This window comes from Peromyscus eremicus, chromosome X (assembly GCF_949786415.1).
Source record: "Peromyscus eremicus chromosome X, PerEre_H2_v1, whole genome shotgun sequence".
NCBI classification, from domain to species: Eukaryota; Metazoa; Chordata; class Mammalia; order Rodentia; family Cricetidae; genus Peromyscus; species Peromyscus eremicus.
The window spans coordinates 98,587,853-98,606,221 of record NC_081439.1 but is presented as its reverse complement, the minus strand read 5'-3'; the positions used below and the strand labels follow the sequence as shown (position 1 = coordinate 98,606,221).

At 41.2% G+C, this 18,369-nt stretch overlaps 1 protein-coding gene across 1 annotated transcript in view; it reads right to left on the bottom strand.

Moving 5' to 3' along the window:
- The window catches only part of Dock11 (dedicator of cytokinesis 11), a 138,366-nt gene that overhangs the window by 69,155 nt on the left and 50,842 nt on the right, over positions 1-18,369 (bottom strand). Inside the window, exons 21-28 of the mRNA XM_059251530.1 lie at positions 13,508-13,629; positions 12,969-13,055; positions 12,163-12,252; positions 6,707-6,825; positions 4,280-4,349; positions 4,068-4,193; positions 2,932-3,003; positions 997-1,143 (exon numbers count right to left, since the gene is read on the bottom strand). Of these exons, the coding sequence (XP_059107513.1) occupies positions 997-1,143; positions 2,932-3,003; positions 4,068-4,193; positions 4,280-4,349; positions 6,707-6,825; positions 12,163-12,252; positions 12,969-13,055; positions 13,508-13,629 (833 nt within the window). The remainder of the gene's footprint in view (positions 1-996; positions 1,144-2,931; positions 3,004-4,067; positions 4,194-4,279; positions 4,350-6,706; positions 6,826-12,162; positions 12,253-12,968; positions 13,056-13,507; positions 13,630-18,369) is intronic.

Here is an 18,369-nt window from a genome sequence, read left to right as displayed (position 1 = left end):
TCAACTGTGTAATTTTCAAAATAAGATACATGACAATAACAAAAAGTAAAAGTTACCATCTTTTGTAAATATAGGGATTTCTGGCATCTCTCAAAGGAACTCCACTGAGCAAAGCAAACAATTTTCATGTATATGCATTAGCAACATGCACCCTGTGCTGACAACAGCAAATAGGTACCTTTAATTCAAAAGCTGAAAACTTTGGGCGTGAGAAATGCTTCAGTGGGTAAGAGCGCTTGCTGTAGTATGAGGACTTGACTTAGAATCCAAGCATCTACATACAAAAGCTGGGCATGGCCATGCGCACTCCTATAACCCCAGTGTCCAGTGCCATGGTGAATGTGGGAGACAGGAAGCTATTTAGGGCTTTAGGACTGCCAGCCTAGCTAGCTCGAGGTTCAGTGAGAGACACTGTTCCAAAGAAATGTATATGGCAGTAACTGATACATGTGCTGCTCCAGCCTCAGTACGTGCACCTGCACACGTGTACACACACACACACACACACACACACACACACACACACACACCACAGAGAAAGTCATGAACCCAAAAGCCAATTGAACTAGAAAAAAGTCAGAGATATGATGAAGATTGGTGGGGCCTGACTGGAGTAACGATTACCCAACCTAACAGCAGTCCATTTAAAATGTCTGTGAAATAAGCATGACCTGTCTTCTGGCTCAGCCAGAGCCTCTTATTTACCTGCTTGTTTCAGCGGGAGGGGGAGTAAACCTGGCTGATCTGTCAGTCAATCCAAAGAGTTATTTCAACAGCCTTGTAAGAATCTAGCTGGGGGCTGGGGATATAGTTAAGTAGTGTAACATTTGCGCAGCATGCAGAGGGCTTTTATTCAATCCTCAACAACGGGGGAAAAAAAGGGAACCAAAAGCACGCAATTTTTCCAGGAGAAAGGGGAAACGTTGTTCCTTTGTCTTTCCAGACCCTCTCAGTGATGAAGAGATCCTTAACATCTTTTGGCTGCCTTTAACTCACCTTTAGGAAGCTGGCCAAGCTATAATTCACATTTCGGGACTCATCAGGAATCTCGGCATAGCGAATGGTCACATGGGGAATTATTGCAAGAAGCAGTGAATGTAAGACATGATGATATGCCTCAGGAAATCTCTGGCCCCTGGGAAGCTTAAATACAAATAGAAAAAGAGAGTTTGAAAAGGTCTAACTAAATCAACTGCCATTTTACTTCCAAACATGTGCCATCATGAAAGAGGCTTTAAAATGAAGTATAATTTTCCTCTCCACTAAAAATGACTTCGCTAACTGTCCAAAGTATACTTTATTCTTGACCCTAAACTTACAGGAACCATTTGATTCTCTGGTAACATAAGCGTTTGAAATTATCATTGGGCACAGTATGGGTCAATACAGCCCAACTCTGGAATCCACACTCCTGGGATGCAGGCACACTTCTGGTACACAATATAAGCATGTGTCGCAGTTTCAGTCAACATACTCTATGAAAGTTCTATGAGATGGATATTTATTCTATTTCACATGCTTGACTATTACAATTTCTATAGCTAAGAAAACATTTTTGTATGGGTTGGCTGTTCCTAATTGAAAAATCTCACATCTGAAGTGCTCTTAAACCAGAAACTTTTTGAAACTTGACTCGACACCACAAATGGAAAATTCCACACCTGATGTTATGTGACTGGTTGAAGTCAAAACACAGGTGCAAATATAAAGTAAAGCATAAAATTATCTTCAGGCTATGTGTATAAAGTATCCATGACACATGAATGAGTCTCATGTTTAGACATGTGTCCTGTACCGAAGATGCCTATCTCATTATGTATATGCACATATTACAAAATTTGAAAATGTCTGAAATCTGAAAGCCTTCCGGTTGTAAGCATTTCAGGTCAGGAGCTCTCAGCCTGTATCTTTTTAAAAAATGAAAAACGAGTAAGAGGGGCCTGTGAGACTGCTCAGGGGTAAATGCTTGCTCTGCAGACCTGGTTATCTGAGTTTGGCAGACAGAATCCACATGTGGTGAAGGAGAGAAGCGGCGCCAAAAAGTTGACCTCTGACCTCCACACATGCATGGTGGCTCACATGGGGTCCCACCCACACATCATACACATAACAACAACAACAATGAAGAAGAAATTAAAATACAGAAAACAAGTGAATGTACATAACACACTTCAGAAATATATCTAATTATATAAAGCTCTTTTTAAACTTTATATGTACTTTATTCCTTTCCAAGAGAAAGAATATGTCTGACTTGCTACTTTTTCTAGTTGAATCTTTTCAACAGACTTTTTTTTAAAATATTTTATCGTATTTATGTGTGTGTTTGGGGAGGTACCTGTAGAGGCCAAACGATGGTATCCTATCCTCTGAAGCTGGAGTAACAGGTGGTGAGGAGTTGCCTGACGTGGGTGCTGGGAGCCACACTTGGGTCCTCTGGAAGAGCGGCAAGCACTAAGCCATCTCCCCAGCTCCTCAACACTGACATTTTCAAATCACAAAAGGAATGCACAACTTTAAAGGCAATGCATTCTGTACGCAAATGACTGTGGACTATTACCTGTAATTATTTCTTACTACACAGCAGACACTGCACATTCAACTGTAAGAACTGTGGGACCTCAGATTTATGCAAACCTCCCATTGTTTCTATAAACAACATTGGAAGAGTTAAGGGCAAGAATCGTTGAGAATAAAAGGGGATTTGTATATTACTGTTATGTGTAAAGTTATCTCTATATTTGTTACATTCCATTCTTATAAATATGTAAAAATTACCATTTATCAATTAAAATAAGCCTAATGTGGTGCCTCAGGCCTATAATCCAAGTACTTGGGAGGCTGAGCGTGGGTTTCAGACCAGCCTGGACTACAGGTTGTCTCCAACATAATTAATTAATTAATCAAGAAATTATTGTTGTGCTTACTTACCTTAATTTTATTCTCTTCCAACAAGTATGTGGCCATGGACTTTGCAATTATTTCAAAGAAAAACCATGAGTACTGAAAAACAATCACACAAGCCGTAACTGTCACCCAAATGCTTTGAAAAATTTGACAAATCACTAGAGATCTCGTCTCGGAGGGTGGATAACATTTTCTAGTGATCCCAATCCACTATCAAGGGCTCCCAGCATACCTCTGCAGTGTTTCAGACCCAAACAAACAAACAAACACACAGACAAAAAGGCCGGGCTGCAACCGCAAGGCCAACTAGCCCTGGCCAGTGGGAGAATGGGAGGGTTTGCTTCATGGGACGGGGTTATTTTACCACGGACACTGTTTTGGAATGCCATGGTTGGTGATAAAAGCAAACCACCTTTTAGTTACTTGTATTACTTCTTTTAAATTCTGTACAGTTAACATTTAAAGTTTTTATTAGCCTATATTAATCATATATTAAATGGGTTTAATGACATTTTCATACATGTATTATAATGTATTTTGATCATATTTACCCCATTGCCCTCTCTTGTCCCCCTTCCCTTCCCTCTTGCCCTCCTTCCCAAATACATCAGATGATAAATCTTATTGCTGCCTACACTCAGTTTGGATAACCATCTTCGGCTGTGGTACAAAATTGGCACAGCTTATATGACCTATGTGGTTGCCATATCTTGTAATTGGAAAGCTAGCATCAAGTCTCTAGCCAACACATCCGAAAAGGCCCATAATTTTATCACCAATTAAAGAAAGAGTAAAAATAATGAGAATAATAGTTACTACTTATTGAGTGCCTACTCCCTGCAGCAATATTGTCAAATATTTCAACTTCGATATGCGTTAATAGCAGCTCAGAGCTGGGAAATAGGTAGGCAAAGGTCTACGAACTATATACTGTAACAGATACAAGATTCTGCCTCATCTGAAATTTATCTTTTACACATTTAATTGAGGACAAGGGGTGTATTGGGAGGGTGAACAAGGCTCTGCAAAGAATACATGTGCAATGTAATAGAATGAAGGAGGCTCCAGGGCAAAAAGGATAAAAACAAGAATTAAAATGGCAAGTCACCAACAAGTATGTGGAGGCTGTTTTTGTTTCCAGTTGTGTCTTCCATCCTTACCTTTAGAAGTTTATTTATGGCTAAGAAATCTGCAGACTGTTTCAATATTGCTATCATGGTGGTAGCCAGGGTTTCGTGTATAAGCTGGGTCTGAAGAGTGTTGGGTTTTTCAGGTCTGAAGCTATACTGCAAATAGAACCAAATGAACTATCAGATACAACTGTCCTGGGAAACAGTCAAATCATCCAGCAAGAAAGCTTTACTCCACAAACCTTTATGAAGGATCTTAAATAGCTATCGAAGCCTTCTTCGTGGCATTTTGACACAATGTGTAAGAGAACCCTGAAACGACAGTCGTGAAAGTCAGCAGGTCGTGCTTCAACTAACTACTACAGTGTGACTCTCAGAAAAGAACCAAACCAAACCAACAAAACGCCCGAACAACAAAAGAGAGGTAACAGAAGAGGTGATGATAGCTTAAATCTACAAGATTCCAGTGCCTAATACACTTAGAGCCTTGGAAAAATGTACTTCCTGATTCAAAAGGATACTTTATTTTGACAGCCCGGATGTTTCGCCTCCTTTCTAAATCCGGGTATTCACTTAGAGTATGGGCATAGCCCTATGTTGTAAAAGAGCTCAAGTAATGTAAATACTGAAATCCCTTCCAGTGAGGACAAAAGGAACAGAAAAGAAAGGTAAAGTGGCTGGGAGTGGTGGTGCATACCTGTAATCCTAGCCCTTGTGAGGCTATGGCAGGAAGATCACCATGAGTCTGAGTCCTGTCTGGGCTACAGTCTCAACCAAACCAAACCAAACCCAAAGAAACAAACGAAAGACAGCATGAAACTGTCAAAGGGAGGAGGGGGCAGAACAGGTGAAATAATATGAACGTTGGAGGTAAACTCAAGAGACTAGTCGTGCCTCTCACCCCTCAGCAAGCGTCAGCATCACCTGGAAGGCTTCTGAACAGATTGCCTGACTCTTTGCCTGGTGTTTCTGACTTTGCAGGGCTGAGGTAAAGTTCAGTGATTATTAGCATTTTGATAAGCTTCCTGAAGATACCGCGGCTGCTGATCCGGGAAGCGCATGTTGAGAACCATTATATTAGGATAATGCTTCTTAAATTTTCAACTGGACTGTTCCTGGCAGTAGAGATGGGCACATAGCACGCAGGTGTTTGTAGCCTAGGGTCTAGAGAAAGAGGCTGTAGCAACAGCAGAAGCAGCAAAGCCAGGGACATCGAGCACTGAGCTCAGCATCTTCATTAAAGTCTCTTCCTTTCACTTTGAAAAGCAAGTGTGTTTTACCCTCTACCCTACAATGTATCCTTGTTTGTTTTCATACAGAAACAACTTATTCTTCCAAGTCAAAATTCATGGCTTCGGGCCACATTCTGTCCAGTAGGAGAAACACTGGTCATGGGTGGCTATATTGGTTAAAACTAAAATGAACTACAATTAAGTATTCTTTCTTCAGAAGATATAGGCACACTTCAAGTGCTCAGTAGCCAAATTGGGGGGGGGGGGGGTAAGTGGGATACTTTAGTGGACAACACAAGTATAAAACATGGGTAGAGAAAGGTCAGTTGAAATTTATATTTGTCTTATAAATAGGCATGGAGCAGTAAATACTGTAAATACTGTAGGATTTCAATATCTCCTTTTCAACAATGGATACAAAATTAAGAAGCAAATATTTGACTTGAACTATACTTAAAACAAATGCATCTAAAAGACATATACAGAACACATTCCATTAAACAGTAAAAGAAGACACATTCTTCTTATGGGCACACAAAATATTCTCCAGGATAGAGTATATATTAGGCTGTTCAAAAAGTCTTAACAAGATTTAGGAAGATTGCAATCATATCAAGTATAGTTTTCAACCACAGTATGTTGAAATAAATCAATATGAGAAGAAACTGTGGAAAATGGAAATGACTGTGGAAAGTAAACATCATGCTTCTGAACAAGAAGTCAAAAAAAAAGCAAAGAGAAGAAATGAAAAAAGAAAGAAATAAAAATAAATGTACAAGAAAAATGAATGTACTTAGAATGTATAATATTAAGTGAGGTCACACAATCTCAGAAAGAATATGGTCTCTTATCATATGTCGAACCTAGGCAATAACATACATATATATATATATATACACACACACACACACACACACACACACACACACACACACACAAATATGCCTGTGGGCTCAATATAACAAGTATGAAAGAGAACAAGAGAACAAGGCTATTAGAGGATTAGGAAGGACTTAACACCGATAATAAACACAAGTTATGAAAGAAGATATATGGCTAATTGTTTTTCTAGTTCTACATCTGTCACGGAGCTTTTTGTTCTGGTGATGGTTGAGTGCATAAAAATATAATAGATAGTGAAAGTGTAAAATCCAATGGGAAGTTCCACAGCTTCCATTTTGTACGGCTGTTCTGACTGCATAGAAGTTTGGTGAGATGTACAGACTTTGGGTCTGGTTAATGTAGTCATGTGTTGTTTATTTTACTTTTAAGTTTTTATAGTAAAGAAAGAAAGAAACCAAAAGGCAAATGAAAAACAATCTTTCAGACAAGTGACAATGAGACAACAATCACAGTTCTCAGAGGGAGGTTTATAGCCATGAGAAAAGAAGAAAGACCTGACGCAATAGCTTCTTTCATTGTAACACCGAAACTCACATGGTGCAGTTGATGGGAACGTCATCTTCATGGGTCATATTTGTGAGAACTCGGAAGAGTTGCATAAGAATTACAGGTAGAAACTGTATCATGACTTGGATCTCCATGGCATGCAAACACTAAAATAAGTCATTATTAGTTATGGAAACAAACAGAAACATGATCCAATTTGCAAATGTGAAACAATAAGAAAATTAAGTCATGAGCGATATATCGACTAGACTATCACCTTGCTGAAATGTGAGCTTCTGAGACAGGGGACTTGTTAATGACTTAATGCACCCCGTTATTTTGCCATTTGGATTCTGTGAGCTTATCTGACAAGAATACTTAACTATACAGATATCAAGTGCAATTTACTTATGGGCTTTGAAGAGAAACCAACTGACTTTTGGTAAATCTATACTCAGCGACAGGGTAGGGGTTGGAAAGATCTGCCTCCAAGCCTCCTGCATGCTTTCTTAGACAATCTTGACCTCCAGTTAACCTGATTTGGGAAGTTAAATGGGCCTCAGTAAAGAACATGTCTATACTTTTTTTATACATGTATTTTGCTTTATCCCACATCATCATCATCTATAAAACAGATAGTTATGCATTTTACCATTCTTTTACATTTTTTACTACATCTTACTCTGTGTGTGTGTGTGTGTGTGTGTGTGCATGTAGGAGCATGTGTGGCCCAGTGCATGAATGTGGTCAGAGGACAACTTGCAGGAGTCAGTTCTCTCTTCTATTATATGGATCCCAGAAATCAAACTCAGATCGTCAGGCCTGCTAGCTTTTCCCACCAAGCCATCTAGTCAATCCTCTAACATTCTTTGAATATATTTACTTCTTTCACATGCTTGCACTCGGTCTCCAATAAAGGGTGCTACAAACATCCAAATGAAGTGTTGACATATATTATTCATGTACACATAGAAATGCTACAGTGCCGTTTGCTACATTTCTTTCTTCTTTCCACATTCATTCACTCCATCAGCCGAGAAAAAAGAAAACCAACTTGGCTGAGAATGTTTGACACCAATTCTATGTGTAGTGCTATGGGAAACACAACGATGAACAAGCCAAGTCTCCGTACTTAAGGGAACTCATCATTTCTCGGTCTTAGTCTCTGTCTTCATAGCCTCACATGCACCCTCCCTTTCCAGGACTCCATCATCTGTATCTTAATTACTCCAACAAGGACTTTAAGTCTCTGTGTAGCGTCTCTCCCATCAGGTTCACAGGGCAGGTTGGCTAGCTCCAGGAACACGGGGTTGTCCTAACAAGGTTTCCCCTCCTTTGCACTTGCTCTCCAATCCTCTCTACCACTGTCCCCTTTCAGGATACCACCTTGACATTTTTCCAGTTCATCTACAGTTTCTCTGCATTCTCAGAGTATACGTTACACATTTCCAAATTCATTGCCTACTTCCTTTAAACGCTGATTACATTAGACTACCTTCTACCAAAATGGTTTTTCTTTTTTCTACGGATACTGAAGATGTGACACAGTTTCCCACATGCTAGGTAAGCACTCTCCTGCTGACCTACATCCTCAGCCCTCTAAGAACGTTTGTGATGTCTTCCCCTTATTGTGAGCAGCGGCTCTCGTTCGGGAGTCACATGGTCTCTATGGGAGGTTTAGTGATGTCTGGGGATATTTTTGGTTATCACAACTTGGGTATGTGTGTGCTACTAATTTCTATAGGAAGAGGCCTATAGTTCTGCTAAAAATTCTACAACAAAGAACCATCTTCTCCTGCATGTCAATAGTGCTGAACTTGAGAAATCCTGCTCTAGGGAATTAAGTTGAATGTATTGAAGACCTGGCCTACATTTTGAACCTTAGAGCTGCTTGCTGTTCTTCAGAAAGGCAAGCACCACCACTGTTCTTTAACTGTATCACCTGCTTCCCTTTTGTCTTTGTTCAGAGCTTTAGCCAAATCCTAATTGCTCATCCAAGGCAAATTCAAATCTTCCTTTCAGTGAAGCCATTTCCTTTTCTCAGTCAACAGAGGTGTACTGAGTGCACTTCCAGTAGCCAAACAGCAGAGAAGAAACAAAACAACCTGAACTCAGTTCCTACCATTAAGCAGTTCACTGTCTAAAGGGGGCAAAGACATGGAACTGAGTCACTGTAGTACAAACAGCAAATAGTAGGACAGGCACAGGTTCAACATGTACAAAAGAAGTGGCAACTGGGCCTCGAGGGGCAGAGAATGTGAGCTAAGCAGAAAACGGCAGGCAGACAAGGAAGATAAGCAGTCCACGCAGGACAAAACTAGGTCTGTCTGAGTTTCTCCCAGTTTACACTCCCAGCACCCAGAACAATGCCACATGAGGTGCTTAATAAATATTTGGTGAATGGTTGAATAAGTAAATAAGCAATGGAGGGCAAGGCAAAATGGAAGTCCCTGCTCTACACTGGCTTCTCAATGACCTGCATACATAATGCCTGTAGTCCGCAGATTTAATACCTGTAGTCTGCATCAGACATGTAACATTTAATCACATATGTCTTTCCGTGGTCCTCTGTATTATGAAGACGTTGCTAGCTAACTTATTTTTGCTGTGTGTTTGGTTAGGCTGTAATCTCCATACTGAAGTTATGCTGTTCTGCAAGCCCCATAGCATGCACAAAGGTACTAAATACATAACAAAACTCAAGGAATACAAGAATTCATGAAACTGCCATTTACAGGGACAACAGAAAGAAACCTCTGCACAATCCTTCCTGCACTATTTCTACAATCACATGCCATTTCACTTACTGCCACCAGAGGGTGTGTGTGCATTGTATAACTATCAGACATTCTACACCCTTAAAAACAAACGCCAGCGTACATCTTGTTAAATTGAAATACCAGTATTTGAAAATGATGTCGTATCCCATACCACTCTGTGAAAATTCTCAAAAAGCTCCCTCCAGAAGGAAAAACAATGGTCTTAACAAATAAACCATCCATCCATATAGTTGGAATCTTCCTAGACAGTACTAAGGACTAGATTTGAAAAAGTTACTTGAGAGGCAGGCAGATCTTTGTGAGTTCAAGGCCCACCTGAGCTACAGAGTGAATTCCAGGAAAGACACAAAGCTACACAGAGAAACCCTGTCTCAAAAAAGCAAAAAAAAAAAAAAAAAAAAAAAAAAAAAAAAAAAAAAAAAAAAAAAAAAAAAAAACACTATACAAATGGGGTTGGGGATTTAGCTCAATGGTAGAACGCTTGCCTAGCAAGCGCAAGGCCCTGGGTTCGGTCCTCAGGTCTGAAAAAAAAAAGAAAGTTACATGACTATTACACTTCTAAAGGTCAAAAGCCACTACTGATCATCTCTCTTGAACCAAAATTGAACATTTTTATATGGCAGGCAGGATGGTACAACAAAAACTAAATTCAAGCCTGACCTAGTAGCTCTGTTCTATAATCCCAGTCCAGTCCAGTCCAGTATGGGAGGATAAGGCAGGAGCATTGGCAGTTCAAAGCCGATCTGGGCTATATAGTGAGTTAAAGACCAGTCTGGGCAACTTAGCAAGGGTGTGTTAAAATTAAAAAATAAAATACAGGCCTACTTAGCTGACTTGGTGAGCTCAAGGCAGTGAGAGATTCTGTCTTAAAAGACAAAGTAGACAGCTCCTGAGAAAATTCAAGATTGACCTCTGGCTTTCACATACATGCACACATGTGTCTGCACATGCTTATACACACAGGTATCCACACACATATGAATGTACACATATATACAAACTACCAGAAAGTGAGGCTATAGCTTCATGGTATGGTGTTTAAGTACCTGGCATGTGTAAAATTAAAGCCCTGGGTTTAATTTCCAACACAACAACAGCAGAAGAATCAAAGGCAAATCATGCCAGTACACTTGTCAAACTCCTGCAAGGCTTCCTATCTGAACTGCAAAAAATAAACTTCCTCACTCCAGCCTCAGAGGCTCCCTAGCTGCTTCCAGGTCAGACCTTCCCACTCTGTGCACCAGCCACACTGCAGTCCTTCCTGCTCCACAATACACTCAGCCAAGCTCCTCAGGGACTCTGCTGGCTATTCCCAGTCCTTCCCCAGCCAAGCACGTGGCTGCCATCTTTCTTTAAGCTGCCGCTCAAATATCACATTAGAAGAGGCATTCTCTCTGGCCTCTGTAAGACAGAAAGTCTAGCATTGTCCTCTTTTCCTTTTACTGCTTCTGGTGTCTCCAAGACAGTGGCTCTCCACCTTCCTAATGCTATGACGCTTTACCACAGGTCCTCATGCGGTGCTGACCCCCAACCATACAGTGATTCCTGTTGCTACTTCATAGCTGTCATTTTGCTACTGTTGTGAATCGCAATGTAAATATCTGACACGCAAGATATCTGATATGTGACCCCTGTGGGGCTGCGACCCCTGTGGGGCAGGGACCCCTGTGGGGCTACGACCCACAGGTTGAGCACTGCTTCACTACAGCCTCTAGCATCGCCTGATGTGACATCTCTACTTGCTCATTTCTATGCTCATTCCCTCTACGAGACATGAAGCTTCTCCATACAACATGCTGTTTTCTTTGCTTAGATCCTGATGCCTGCTTCCCAGGAAGCCCTCCAGGAGTCTTGTGTCATGAACAATTATGACCCAGCAGATGAGCCATCTTATTTAAGCCTCATGACCTCGTGACCGATGGGTATTACTCTTATCCCAATGGACAAACAAGAGAAGTTCTGTGACAGACCTAGTAAATGACAGCCCTGTGACACAAAATCAGCTTATGATTCCGGACCCATACTCTCTGTCTCAGGCCATACTATCTATCTATCTGAAAGAAAAGGTTTCCCGAGGCCACTGGAAGGCAACCGCATATAGATAAAGGGAAACCCTGTAGTCTCTTCAGATCAAAATGCCTCAGATTTCCCACAGCTGACCTACTAAGGAAGCAATGGAAACAGGTCCTAGGATGCACACCACAGTCACAGCACAGAGTGAATAAGCCAACCATTAGGTTCTCTGTCTGCTACAGTATGATATCCTAAAGATTCCCTAAGACTCTCTCCCCTGTGCCACGTGCAGACAATGTTTCTATGTTTCGTGGCCCTCATGAGAGTCTCCCACTAATGGGCACAGGAGGACCATTTGACACTTTATTACAAGGAAAAGTGGTTTTGTTCTTTCTGGCCCTTCCCCCATCACAGCGTGCTCTCCTTTAGTGGCAGTTAGCAGGAAGAGCCAAGACCCCAAAAGCAACTCAAATCGAAAGGTTTCTGAACCATGATGTCAAATTTGGGCTCTAATATTTTCTCCCTAATGTAGCCATGCTGTTGTCTGCTTCTAAGCAGCCACTTGATGGAAAAGTACAAAAGAGAAAGTGTCCTCCTGAGGCCCAAAGGATTTTCAACCGTTTGCCTAGTTCGTTTTTTCCATGTCAAAATGCAGCAGCAGAAAAAAGGCACGGAAAACAAACCTTTTGCAGAAAGCTGCTGTTCATTTACCTTTAAATATTTAATGAGCTCCCCTGGAACTTCTTTGGAGCCTGACTGAATCAGCTGGCAATGATGGAAGAATTTGTGCACATGCAGATCCTGGAACACAGATGGAAACAGCCATATGAGATTTGATTCATTATTCCCAAGCACACGCTTCCAGCTCTCCCTGATCTGGCATCTTGACGGCCTATCTATCTCGGTATTCTAACGCCTGGACTCTGGAGCCATCTCTGCCAATGTATGTTTTGCACCTGAAGTCCTCTTGACCATCATATAAAGCAGCATAGCCGGATGAAACTGGTGTGTGCTGGAAATTGCTAAACATGCCCAACTAGGTAAACACTTATTTAAGCCTTAAAAAAAAACCCAGTGTGTTCTATCCAGTTCAGATGCTTCTCTCTTTTAATGAAACGAGCAGGAATAGAGGTCTGAAACGGCAGGTGAAGGAAGTTCCCAGGTAAATCATTTCTGGTATTCAGTACCCAACTTTGCCATGACACTCTGCTGGGGAGTCCAGTTATCCCATATGAAGTCTGTACATGTCGGTTTTCTGAACAGTGTGGGCCACACCAGGAGGTAGGAAAAAGTAATGTATATTCTGAACTGGAATTCCTAATTGTTATTTTGGGCCTCGGGGTAAACCACCTCTTTTGACTTAGCCTCAGTTTTTCCAGGTTTAAAATGGTGATGATAGCCTCTACATGCCTTTTAGAGTTCAATTTCTCCAAACGGTGGGAGATTAAAAATAATCTAGTTTAATGAGGAAACATATTCCAGTATTCAGATTGAGAAATCTGAGTGCGGCAGCTTACCTGCGTATAAATGGTTGATTCTAAGTGGCTCTTAATCTTCAACAAAGGCTTTGCACCATCTACCCATTTGATATCCGCATTCGATTGCTGCATAGAAAATACAGCCATGAACATCTATATTATAGCAAGAGACACATGAACCCCTTACAGTACTACCCATGCATTTTAACAGATTCCATCCAGAAAGGAAGGTATTAGATTTATCCAAAGAAATACTGGAGAAAATAAATGCCCTTTAGAATAAATGTGTCCTAAATTATTTTAATTTCCAATCCTCTGAAGATTTATATAAATTACCACCCAAAAAAAATGAATTACTTAAATAAATGAGGCTTTTTTAAAATTTTTTAAGTCATGCCCCAAATCCAGTTTTAAGTTAGTAGAATTATCAGCTGTAAACACAGAGCACAGACTTTCCTTGTGAAGGGGGACTATCCTTCAGACCATATTTGAGTATTCCTGTCCCAAACCACACCAACAGAAGTCTACTTGTAAACATCTAAAACACAATCACTTGCACAAATGCAGACACCCCCTACCCTTCTTGACTCGGCATCATTCACATTCAAGTAGCCCGGGGGAAGATTGGCTGAGACTGGCAGCTGCTGTTCAAACGTGAGAACTCTCCCATCCTTCAGCAAAGGTACCCAGGCAAATCCAACTGCCAAGACAATAATCAACCATAAGAGACGAAATCACAAATGCAATTAGCTACGCAAATGTCTGCAAGCTGGGGAAGAAGGCAAGATGGTGACGTTTCCAGGGATCTGCATGCGGGAGCCCAGGTGACAGGCGACTGTGGAGCAGGGAAGGAACAATGCTTTTGGATCGTTTCCTAATCCCAGCCTGTCCACTCATGAGTTATTGGCTCTGTATCTTTGGCAATAAAAATGGGAGCAACATGGCTTTCTCTGTTAAAAGAGTTGAGGGGCTGGCCTCAGAATACATGAATATATTGAAGTTTAAAATGTGCCTGTGACATCACTATCTTCCTGTGTTGGGGGCTCTTTGAGTAGACTCATGGTTTAGAAGGTTCACATCCTTCTATCCTTCTATTCAGAGTTCAAAGTCTCCCAGCTGACACCATCTCAGACAGCAATCATATGTTCAAAAACCTCTTACGGTAACCCTGGGATACTGGAGTATGGAGAATTAAGGTCGTAAGTCAAGGTTACAGTGTACACTGATCCAAGGTAGTAAAAGCGTCAATCATTTAGACAGGCAGAGTTTTCCTGACTGGAGGTAGAGGAGGAGGAGCAGGAGGAGGAGGAGGAGGAGGAGGAGGAGGAGGAGGAGGAGGAGGAGGAGGAGGAAGAGGAAAATGCGGCCAGGCTACAGTGTTTATGACTTCAGTCCATTGAGAGATTCCCTGCCATCTCTACATTTCTTAACACTTCTACCCCGCCCGGGAAATCTTGGCTTTCTATTAGAAAACTCCTTATGTTTTGCTATACTAACCAGAGCCATCTGTGTTACTCAAGTTGTGTAGTGTCAGTATTTCCATTATACAGATTACTCTGGGCTTTGAGTATTTCTAACTCAGCTGTAAAAAACAAAAAAAGAAAAGAAAAGAAAAAACAACCCAACCTCGCTCTGGATGGACTTCTGGCAAATGAGAAGGGATGGTAGTTGAAGAGCATTTGCAAATCCACTACTTTTCAAGTCTTTAAAAGTCTTTGCATGAATCCCTATGCAATGCATGTGCATGTATGTGCATGTGTGTGTTTATACTGTGAACACAGAAGTCAATACAAATCTGGTTAGAACGTCTTCATGTACATGTTTAATTTGGCAAATGTTTTTATTCTTAAAAGCCAACCAAAACATGGCTTTCTCTCAGTAGACTAAAGTCTTTCACAGATGCTGTACCATGTCTGAAGAGCATCTTCTCCAATGCAACTTCAAAAATGCTTCTCCCAGACCTCTGCTCTCAGACAGAGCAGGAAAGTGTGCGGAAGGACCACTATAACTGACAATGTCAGGAAACCTACGAGGCCTCAACCCTACACAAAGAACTACAGCAACTAAGGACTGCTGAGAGTGGGAAAAATAGCCTTCCCCAGGGAGGAACAGCAACTGGCTATCCAATACCAAACGGTCAGCCCGGAACACATACATACAAGTTACAATGTACAGACTGAGCAGGAATATATAAACATACACATATGCATGTAATAACATTTAAAAAGAGGGCATGAATTTGAAAGAGAGTAGAGAGGGATATATGGAAAGATTTGGAGGGAAGAAAGGGAAGGGGGAAATGATGTAATTATAATCTCAAAAACAGAAGAAAGAAGGCAAATGAAAAAGGAGGGAAAGAAAGAAACAACACTCTCAATACTCTGAAACTTTTACCAATGGAAAACATTCCAAACTAGAAACTAGGGAAACATATTTCTTGTTTGTAGACAACATTTTTCCTCATGGAGTTTTTATTGAGCTATAATTTGTATACTATTTTTTAGTGAATTTGCAGTTGCTCCATTAACAAGGATTGCAGAAATTTTTCATTACTCTGAAAAGAAACTCGACCGACCTTTGCAAGCACTCCCAACCTCCCTTTACTCCCCCCATCCCTAGAAACCATCAATCCACTTTCTGTCTGCATGAATCTGCTTAGGTGACAGTTCTGCACCGTGAATTATCAGAGCATGGCCAAGTGAGTCCCTTAGTTGAAACTCATAGGCAGCACTTGGAAGCTGTAAAGATATACTATCAAGCATGCCATCTGGCTCAAAGGTAGGAAGCCACTTAAAGGGTGGGCAGTTAGAATGGATGAGTGGCATGAAGAATCACCACCTCATGCTTCGCTAAACATCTTGCCCATTTCTGTCTAGAATTTGGATGAGGAAACTGCAATTTATCACTCTGGAGGAAAGTACCTGCATGGATTCTCATAGTTCTGTTCTCATCTCATTTCTCCAGGCTCCTGCTCTAAACTAAGTGCAGTTTCAATGAGGATCCCTAATATTCAGTCCTGCTGCCTGATGGTTTCCCTCAAACTCCCCCTCAGACTCTCCCAAACACATTAGTCCTAAACCTCCCACATACTGGTATATCTTCTTTTGGAAGTTCAGACATTTGCCAGGTACAATAAATACATAGTCATCCCTTGGAATCTGCAGGAGGCTGACCGGTCAAAGATCATCCAAGCAATAGTAAAATCTGTGCATGCTTGATTCAACTACACATATCTTCCTGTATATTTCAAAGCATTCCTTGATTACATACACTATCTACTGGAATGTAAATGCTATGTAAATAATTGTTTTACTCTACTAATTAGGGGACAAAAACAAGGGGGGAAGCCTGTATGCATTTAGTACAGATGCATTTTTTTTTTTTTTTGGAATTTTTAAGAAAAGGTCTCTCTCTACATAGTCCTGGCTATCCTGGAACTAGTGATATAGACTAAGCCAGCCCCAAACTCACAGAGATACACTTGCCTCTACCTCCCAAGTGCTGGCATTAAAGGCGTGCGCCACCACAGCCTGGCTTTCAGATGCAATTTTTAAGACTAACATTTACAGGGACTGGGAGACAGCTCAGTAGGTAAAATGCTGGCCATGCAAACGTGAAGACATGAGTTCAATCCTTAGAGCCCACATTTAAAAAGTCAAGTGTGACCATGTACAATTCCCAGCCTGTGGTGCTGATGGAGGCAGGTGCATCCCTAGGGCTTGCTAGCCAGTCGGCCTAGCCTTCTTGCAAAGTTCTAGGCCAGTGAGAGACTCTGTCTCAATAAAAGACTGAGTGGCAGGCACCTAAGGGATGGCAGTGGAGATTGTCTTCTGGCCTGGTCATGCATTTATGTATTCATATGCACAATAAACATATACACACATAGAAAATAATATTTTAACCCATGGATGGTTGGATATATTCATAAGGAACCAACAGAGTTTCTTACTGGGAGGATTTAAACTTTAAACTTTTTCTTTTTTCTTTTTTTTCATTAAAGACAGGATCATACTCTATAGCATAGGCTAGCATTAAGCTTATGGCAATCCTCCTGCCTCAGCCTTCTGAGTGTTGCAATTACAGATATGAGCCTCCACATTTGACTTTCCTTTTCTATTAATTCTTTATTCTTCTTCCTGATATGGTCATAGTGTACCCTCTTTCTTTTTATGACCTTTTAAACAGGTCCCCAACTGGTGTCCTTCTGTTCTTCCTTGATTCTTCCTGCTCTAACTTACACTGCCCTTCACTTTGCTTCCTGGCCCATTTTCCTCCAAAACAGCGTGTACTGGTGCCAGTAGCCCTTCAAAAACTCCACCCCTGTCACAAAAGAAAGTCCAATTCACAGCCTGGCATTCAAGGCTTTCCAGAATGCTCTTCAATCGGACATCTTGTGGTTCCCCACTCAGCATCCTGGGCTCTTACGTTTGTCAAGTACTTACAGTTTTCTGTCCATATCCCTTATTACTCTGACTCTGTGAACGCTGTGTCTTCATCCCAGAATGCCCCAGCTTCCAGCCACCAGAGCATTGCCAAGCTCCATCCTATCCTTTAAGACTTCATTCAAATACCATCTCCTGAAAGCCTTCCCAGAGTCATAGCCACTTGTCCCGTCAGCAGCTGAGTAACTCACTCGTCTGTGTTCAGGTATCACAACTTTCTCAGTGCTCACTATTATCTGAATGTCTGCATAGAACCCATGTAGCTGACTAGATCATATGCTCAGTGAAGATGAGCTCTGACCTGGTTGGTTTTTCTGTCAACTTGACATGAGATAGAGACTTTTGGGAATAAGGACCCTCGATTGTTAAAATACCTCCATAAGACTGACCTATAGCCAAGTCTATCAGGCCTTTTCTTGATTAATAATTGACAGGGGGAGAGAGTCCAGCTCATTGTGGGCAGTCTCATCCCTGGGCATGTGGTCCTGAGTTCTATAAGAAAACAGGCTGAGCAATCCATAAGGAGCATGCCAGTAAGCAGCACCCCTGTGTGGTCTTCGTTTTAGTTCTTGCCTCCAGGTTTCTTCTCTGAGTTATTGTCCTGACTTCCCTTCATAATGGACTACAAGTTGCAAACTGAAATCAACCCTTTCCTCCTCGAGTTGCTTTGTGATCATAGTGTTTTATCACATCAATAGAAACCCTAAGGCAAGCTCTAGATTAGATTTTTTTTTACTACATTCTCTACAGTATCTACTAATATCGTTCACAGAAAAAATACACAGAAATAGTTGCTGAATGAATGCATCCCAAGGCATGCTGACATTCATGAAGTGTAAGCGACACAGACTATGCTCCCAGTCCTTGGATGTTCTTCTAAAGCTGTCTTCCGCTGGTTATTTAAAGCCTTCGTGACACAGGACCAGAACGGGTGCCTCAGTGCTGAAGCTTATTCAACTTCATTAAATCTGTTCTCATTAGCAACAGGCAGTCCCCAA